The sequence below is a fragment of the Lycium ferocissimum genome, unplaced genomic scaffold (genome assembly GCF_029784015.1).
Source record: "Lycium ferocissimum isolate CSIRO_LF1 unplaced genomic scaffold, AGI_CSIRO_Lferr_CH_V1 ctg9446, whole genome shotgun sequence".
Taxonomy (NCBI): Eukaryota; Viridiplantae; Streptophyta; class Magnoliopsida; order Solanales; family Solanaceae; genus Lycium; species Lycium ferocissimum.
In genome coordinates this window covers 44,468-52,215 of record NW_026727726.1, presented here as the reverse complement: position 1 = coordinate 52,215, position 7,748 = coordinate 44,468, and the positions used below count along the sequence as shown (strand labels likewise).

The following is a 7,748-nucleotide window of genomic DNA, read 5'->3' as shown; positions in this document are numbered from 1 at the left end:
TGCACGATTACCCTTCAAAAGGCAATGGTCTTTAATTTTTGCCCCCCAAATTGGTGATATTTAATTTTTGCTCTTCGCCTAATACCTCGAGGTTATGTTTTCAAACCCTGGCTCAATTAAAAAAAAAAAAAAACAAAAAAAAATTTCGCAAGACAGAGTTTCGTAGCAAAATTAGACCTATTCGGGCAAAAAAGGGCCTTAAGGCAGAGTTTTGCAAAATTTCAACTAAAACAAAAAAAAAAAAAGTTTTGTCTTAATGCAAACCTCTACCTTGCCTTCGTATACAAAACATCCCGAACCAAAGGTTTTTTTAAAATTTTTGAAGGGCAAAAATTTTTCAAAAAAAAATTAAAGACCACCAATTTGAGGGGCAAAACTTAAAGACCAGTGCATTTGAAGGACATTCCGCACAAAAAAATGAAACGAAATTAACTCATTAAATTAACAACTTAATATTCAAAACAACAAATAACAATTCTATCAATTTCACGAAATACTTAAACTAACTATTTCAAAACAACAAATAACGATTCTATCGATTTCACGATATACTTAAACTAACTACGAACAATTCAATTATCAATTAGACTAACAATTTTTAATTAACAATTACTATTCAAATTCACCCTAAAATAAAAATAATAATTCAAATAATTTCAAAAGAAATCTAATAAAATTTAAAATTGACAATCCATGCTTGTAACATACAACTAATGTCAAAAATATTAATAACACAATTGGAAAAGTCCCTATATTTGATAAAATTCCCAAGTTTCATAAACATTAAAAATAACCCCCTTCGCGAACTTCAAAGCCAAAAATCTTAATCTAAGTCTAAACTATATTTCTAGTCTTCATTTCTCCTTTTATCTTCTTTCCTCTCTTTCTGAGGACCACTTTTATGTTATTTATATGATCCTAAATTTTAAAAAATGAATCGAGCAATCATGTCGTGCTTGGATACACTTCTTATCTGATTATGTCAGCGTAACAAGATTATAAATAATAGAGGACTAGTTAACCAGTACGGAGTATATTAACAAAAACAAAGTACAACTGCAGAAGAAAATAAGGTAATCATATGAGCTCATATTTTCCCTATCTAAGGCTAAATATTTTATTTATATATAACTATTTTAATGATTATGTAATTTGAAAGCAAGAATTATTATTTTTCAAACTGATGAAAAGTCTCCGCAAGTCACCATCAATTGCACAGTTGTTGGCACAAGATAACTAGTTGGATTGTTGGAACGTTCATTTATTTTCTTCTAACTAAGACAAGTCAAAAGCATGTAATATTGACTAATCAAACTAGAAGCTTCCTCATCACTTTCATTCACATGCCTCCTCCTTGACCTTTGCTTTCCTTGAACTGTTCCAGTTCCACACTTGGCTGCGTAACACTGAGTGTGATGACTGTATTCTGGTGAATTTTAAGTTATACATATGACAATATAATGTAGAATGTTTGCGTTTATTGTAATTTGATTGGATAGCGGGGCTAGAGGGGTGGAAGTGTTATCTCCGACAGAGGCAGAGTTAGGACTTGATGTTTATGAGTTCAAAATTTTAACTCTTTAAAATTATTGAGTTTTAAATTAATAATTTATGTACATATTTAATAGTTTTTTTAAAAAAAAAAATACAAATATGATTTGGACTAAAGCTATGAATTCATTGGACTAAAGGAGACTAAAGTTATTGGGTTCGGTTGCACCCATAATCGAATTACTAGCTCCGCCCCGGTCATCTGAGCCCCTTTTGTTACACACTATATATAATGTCAATTTTTTTTATATATAGCAAATGATGAAACTCTTGGTGAATATCCTGCCCCGCCTCCGGATATAAGAAATTGTCATTCTATTTTTCAGATTACTATATCAACCTACTAATTACTATGAATAGAAATATGTTATATCTTAGGTCAAACTAACTTAATAATATAAAAGAATTATATACTCCAGGATTAGTGCATAGAGCTCTATTCTAATTTGCTCGAAGGTTCCCGGCTACTTCATCACGCTTTCGCACCTATTGACTATTTCTCTACTTTAATTACTTATACCACTTCTCCATATTCTACTCTGATCCCTCCGTTTCAATTTATGCAAGCATATTTGACTGGACATAAAATTTAAAATAAAAAAAAAAAAAGAGAAGAATTTTGAACTTGTAGTATAAAATGAGGCTTATATATTTTGTGTGACTATAAAATCATTGCATAAAGGCAAATTAATTTCAAATATGAAAAATGATTTTTTTTTTTGCACATATTAAAAAGAAAATAGGATCACATAAATTGAAACGAAGTAAGTAATAAATTGAAGTTATGCATCTTGTGTCTTGTCAGTGTTAAGAAGTTTTAGATTATCCGTTTAATTTAATAGGGTATAGTAAATTGTTATTTTATTTTTCAGATCAAGACGCTACAAGAAGTTACATGTTCTCTAAGTCAACTTTACCTGAGCGTGAAAATTATGTATTGTTCTAGTCAACTTAGTAAGCTCTATTCCAATTTGCTCCATTTAACAAAACAGACCACACCATATATACCACGCCACATAATTTTTATTATAATAAAACAGAGACAAGACATAAACGGCATAAAATTTCAATCAATCATTCAAAAGCTCTGAAAAACTAAGCCATGTCTACACCAGGACAACCAGGAGCATATCAACCACAATTACCGGGTGTTCCTCCATGGCTAAACAACGGCGACAACGCCTGGCAAATGACTGCTGCGACCCTCGTTGGTCTGCAGAGTATGCCAGGCCTTGTCATCCTTTACGCCAGCATAGTCAAGAAAAAATGGGCAGTTAATTCAGCTTTCATGGCTCTATACGCTTTCGCAGCAGTTCTCATCTGTTGGGTCTTAGTAGGCTATCGTATCGCCTTTGGCGATAAACTTTTGCCCTTCTGGGCAAAAGGCGCTCCTGCTTTAGGCCAAAAGTACTTGACCGGACGTGCAAGAATGCCAGAGACGACACATTATTTTAGCAATGGGGAGATTGAATCTCCTATGCATGAACCTTTTTATCCTATGGCTGCACATGTGTATTTTCATTTCACTTTTGCTGCTATTACGATGATTTTGTTGGCTGGTTCTGTTCTTGGTCGTATGAATATTAAGGCTTGGATGGCTTTTGTTCCTCTTTGGCTTATTTTTTGTTATACGGTTGGAGCTTTTAGCCTTTGGGGAGGTGGATTTCTGTATCACTGGGGTGTTATTGATTACTCTGGGGGTTATGTTATTCATCTGTCAGCTGGAATTTCTGGATTCACTGCTGCTTATTGGGTACGTATAGCCAACTAATTCCTCCTTTTTCCCTCTTCACTTTCAATAAATCGTTCTATAAAGCTTTGTTTTGTAATAGCGGATCCAAAATTTAAATTGATGGGTTTAGCTTTTAAAATTCTCTATATTGAACTCATCATACTGTTAAAATTATGGGTTTAGATTTAATATTTGTTGAGATTTTAGTAGATTTTTGTATATACATATCTGTGTCAAAAATTATAGGTTCAGATGAGCACATAGTCAAAAGGCTACATCCGCCAATGGCTATGACATGTTCTTGAGAGAAACATATCAAAGTCAATTTCTTCATTCGATCAGTATGGCCAGTTTATTTGGAGTGGGCATGATTTAGAGCCTTAGAGGTGGATTCATAATTTAAAATTTTTGTGGTAAAAGTAACTGTTTTTTTGAAATTTAGTAATTTTTTACTTATACGTGACGGGGTTCAACTTTTTGGTTTTAACTGAATTTTATTACAGTTTTGGAATATTTTTGTGGTAAAAGTAATTTTTTTTTTGAAATTTAGTAATTTTTTACTTATATGTGTGTCGGAAAACCTTATGTTGAACCTGTTGATTACATGCTCCATCCATCACTGGCATGATTATATATGTATACACTTTATGATTTTTTTTTTTTTTGTATACGAATACATAGTCCGAACTGAAAGCATTTGATTCTGTTCTACTTGAAACCTGTTCCTATATATATTCTCCAACATTCATATATGTTGAAGTTCCAAAAATTGACATCTTTAGTTGTTTTTCTTGCTTAATCCATTTTTAGTACACTATTTGAATTGGTTGCATATATGGATGGCAGGTTGGGCCAAGATTGAAGAGTGATAGGGAAAGGTTTCCACCAAACAATGTGTTGCTGATGCTTGCAGGAGCAGGGCTACTTTGGATGGGTTGGTCAGGTTTCAATGGAGGAGCACCTAATGCTGCAAATGTAGTTGCTCCTTTGGCTGTGTTAAACACTAATATTTCAGCAGCTACAAGTCTTCTTGTTTGGACAACCCTTGATGTTTTTTACTTTGGCAAGCCATCCGTTATTGGAGCTATTCAGGGAATGATGACCGGCCTCGCTTGTGTAACTCCTGGAGCAGGTAGTTTAAGTTCTATGTACTTACAGTTAAAAGATTTTTACATAATTAATTAGGAGCCTGTTTGGATGGGCTTAAAATAAGTAGCTTATAAGCTGGAAACAGCTTATAAGCCAAAAAAAATAAATTGGGGTAGGCTAACTTATGTTTTTTGGCTTATAAGCTGTTTTCAGCTTATAAGCTGCTTTAGATAAGTTAAGTCAAACGGACTCAATTATTTTTTTGAGCTTATTTTATGTACAAAATGGCTTTAAGCTGGCCAGCCAAACACTCAAAAAAACTGAAAACAGCTTATAAGCAACTTATAAGCCAATCCAAACGGGCTCTAGGTTGCTTCTATGATAATTAAAAGTAAATTTCGATGATAAGTAACAATAAATTGTTAACCTTATGAAAAAGAAAACTAACTGGATAGAATGTCATATTATATTTAATAATGTGTTTAGTATTTACTTTATTGTATAACTTAAATCCAATAACAAAAAGCACTTACAATTGTATATTTATCGCTCCAATGGATCACATATTGTCTAAAGTTCAAAAATATACTATTGGCTCTCTTAAGTCAGACAACATGTAAACCACCTTATATTAGGAGTCAAATTTCGTCAACAATGTGAAGTTACTACAATAAGTTATTTTAAGAAAAAAAAGGAATCATGCGCTCTTCACTTAGAGGAGCTCTGAACATCTATTTTTGGTTGTTATTTTGTTTGGAGAAACCTTTTCGTTATGTGTTACTCCTTCCGATCCGTCCCATTTTATATGACAGTGTTTGATTGGATATAAAGTTTAATAAATTATAGAAAACTTGTGACATATAAGACAAATGCTTAGAAAGTGCCAAACATATCCTTTTAAATAAGTGGTAGTGAGAATTTCACATGTCTTTTGATTTTAAATGAGCGGTGATGAGGAAGGTCCCAACAAGTCATGTCACTGAAGGTTAATTACTGTTGTTTATTGATGTAGGAGTGGTGCAAGCTTGGGCAGCCATAGTAATGGGAATACTTGCTGGAAGCATTCCGTGGTACTCCATGATGATCCTCCACAAAAAGTCCACTTTTCTACAACAGGTACGTTATTGTACTTTAATATTCCATTTTGTAAAGACTACTTGTCCTATAGGGTATTGGTAATTGTCTTCATGGTTGTTGAAATTGAATAGTCTGTATGTCAATATTAGTTGCTATAAGATCCAACCTTCCCCTGTCCCTACGGCTCTTACCATGTCATACTCGAACGGAGGAGAAAAGTAGGTAAGCACTAAAAGTTTGAACAACTTGCCTTTTTTTTTTTTGGTTGTTGTTGTTGTTAGGTACACAAGCAAAATCTATAGTATATGTTGAGTCCCACATCAGTGGTGGAATGGGGATTTTGTATTCTTATGTAGTCCTGGACAATCCTCATCTCAAGAGCTAATTTTTGGGGTTAGGTCCAAAGTCGATTTTCTAATCACTCTTCACACCCCCACTTTGTTTGCCTGCAAGTCCAATGCTTAAAGTCCATTCTGAACATTGAAAAATACTTGTTCATACCTCTGATTTCACATCAAATCCTATTAAGTTATCCTGTTTAAGTGATAAAATAAGGTCAAACATAGTAGTAGTTTAGTAACAAAACACTACTAAAAAAATAGAAATTAGCGGATTTAGCGATGGATTAGAGACAAAGTTCATAGCTAATTCCAATTTTCTTATAGTGAAAGTTCATGCGCAAACACATGTAAAATAATCATGTATAACTTAATTAAAATAATCTACAAGCTTCCTTTTTTCTTTTTTATGATTCTGTCACTCTATCAAGATTTCAATTACTATGAAATTGGATTCTTTATTACCGCTTGTTCCTAATAATAAAAGGATTTAACTTATACATTGACAGGGTAAAAAGCTTTACATTATCAACTAATCTTATTAAACTGTTGTGGCAAGTTAACTGCCTTATTTTTCACGTTGCTAGTCCCGCTTATTATTGACGGTTACCCATAGTTATACTAGTATCTAAATTCTTTTATGCTGTTAGCATAGCAGAGTGAATTTGATAATTTCCATGTTGGATAATAACAGGTGGATGATACCCTGGCTGTGTTTCACACACATGCTGTGGCTGGACTTCTTGGCGGTTTATTAACTGGTCTTCTGGCAGAACCAACTCTCTGTAGTATTGTTCTTCCAGTCAGCAACACAAAGGGCGCATTTTATGGTGGAGGTGGTGGAATGCTTTTCCTTAAGCAAATAGTTGCAGCTTTCTTCATCATTGGTTGGAACATAGTTGCAACGACGCTAATACTACTTGCGATAAGGTTGTTCATCCCGTTAAGAATGTCGGATGAGCAGCTAATGATTGGGGATGACGCGGTTCATGGAGAAGAAGCCTATGCCCTTTGGGGTGATGGAGAGAAATATGATCCCGCAAGACATGGTTGGCATGGCTCAACTTCTCCACCAGAAACAACCCAATCTGGTTTTGTCAATGGAGCTAGAGGAGTGACAATTAGTTTATAGCATGCTATAAGGCCATACATCTATTGGTTTACACTTTACAGGATCAATAGATTTGTACATTTTGTAAGGTGTGTATGGAAATTAGTGGAATTTAGGGAAGGCATCTAGTTGCGAGTGAAAAGTGAGTGCAAAATATCCTTACAATTCCCCTTTCATGACCAGATTCAGTAAATTTTCTGTTTTAATAATATTCCTATTGCCTTAGATTTTATCATTCTTTTTTGTCTCCCAAATTCTCAATCATCACATGTAGAAGGAGCTGAACTTTTGATACAATTCAGCATTAACAGGAAGTTCTATCTCATGAACTCATGAGTGAAAAGTGTTACATTACCCGAATCTAGCAGGTCGACATCTTCACAAAATTATGAATATGTGGAGACAAAGAAAATACCAGCGTGAATTTCAGAAAACCATTAAAACTGCTTCGAGTATCACACATCTGCCTGAGACGAGGTGAAGATTACAATAATAAGGCATTTTAGTTTTTTCAATCTTATCTTATACTCATATTTAACCAACACTTCCTTAACATGCCTATTACCCTTGTGTTTTTGGGTTTTCCCTTCCTATGTGGAATTAAATTAATAAAACACAATCCAATTTGGACCAAGCCACTTTTTCCACTATATATCGGATCAACTTAGGTCTTATTTTCATAATACAAGAGTGAATGCATAGCAGCTATATAGAGAGAAAAGTGTTGATTTTCGCACATTGAAAATCAGCTACAGAAGTCTGCTTCAAATTGCGTTTTCTGATTCGTTAACCGTTGGATTGTTCTCAAATTTGAACTGGGGGTTCTAAACATCTGGTTCTTCTATTTCAA

The 7,748-nt window shown here is 33.8% G+C and overlaps 1 protein-coding gene across 1 annotated transcript; it reads left to right on the top strand.

The window, feature by feature from the left end:
* The first annotated feature begins 2,581 nt into the window (after positions 1-2,581).
* Positions 2,582-7,123, top strand: LOC132046107 (ammonium transporter 2). Its single transcript, XM_059436647.1, has 4 exons — positions 2,582-3,304; positions 4,130-4,415; positions 5,385-5,488; positions 6,482-7,123. The coding sequence occupies exons 1-4, from the start codon at positions 2,654-2,656 to the stop codon at positions 6,917-6,919; spliced, it is 1,479 nt and encodes a 492-aa protein (XP_059292630.1). The 5' UTR covers positions 2,582-2,653; the 3' UTR covers positions 6,920-7,123.
* Positions 7,124-7,748: the final 625 nt, after the last annotated feature.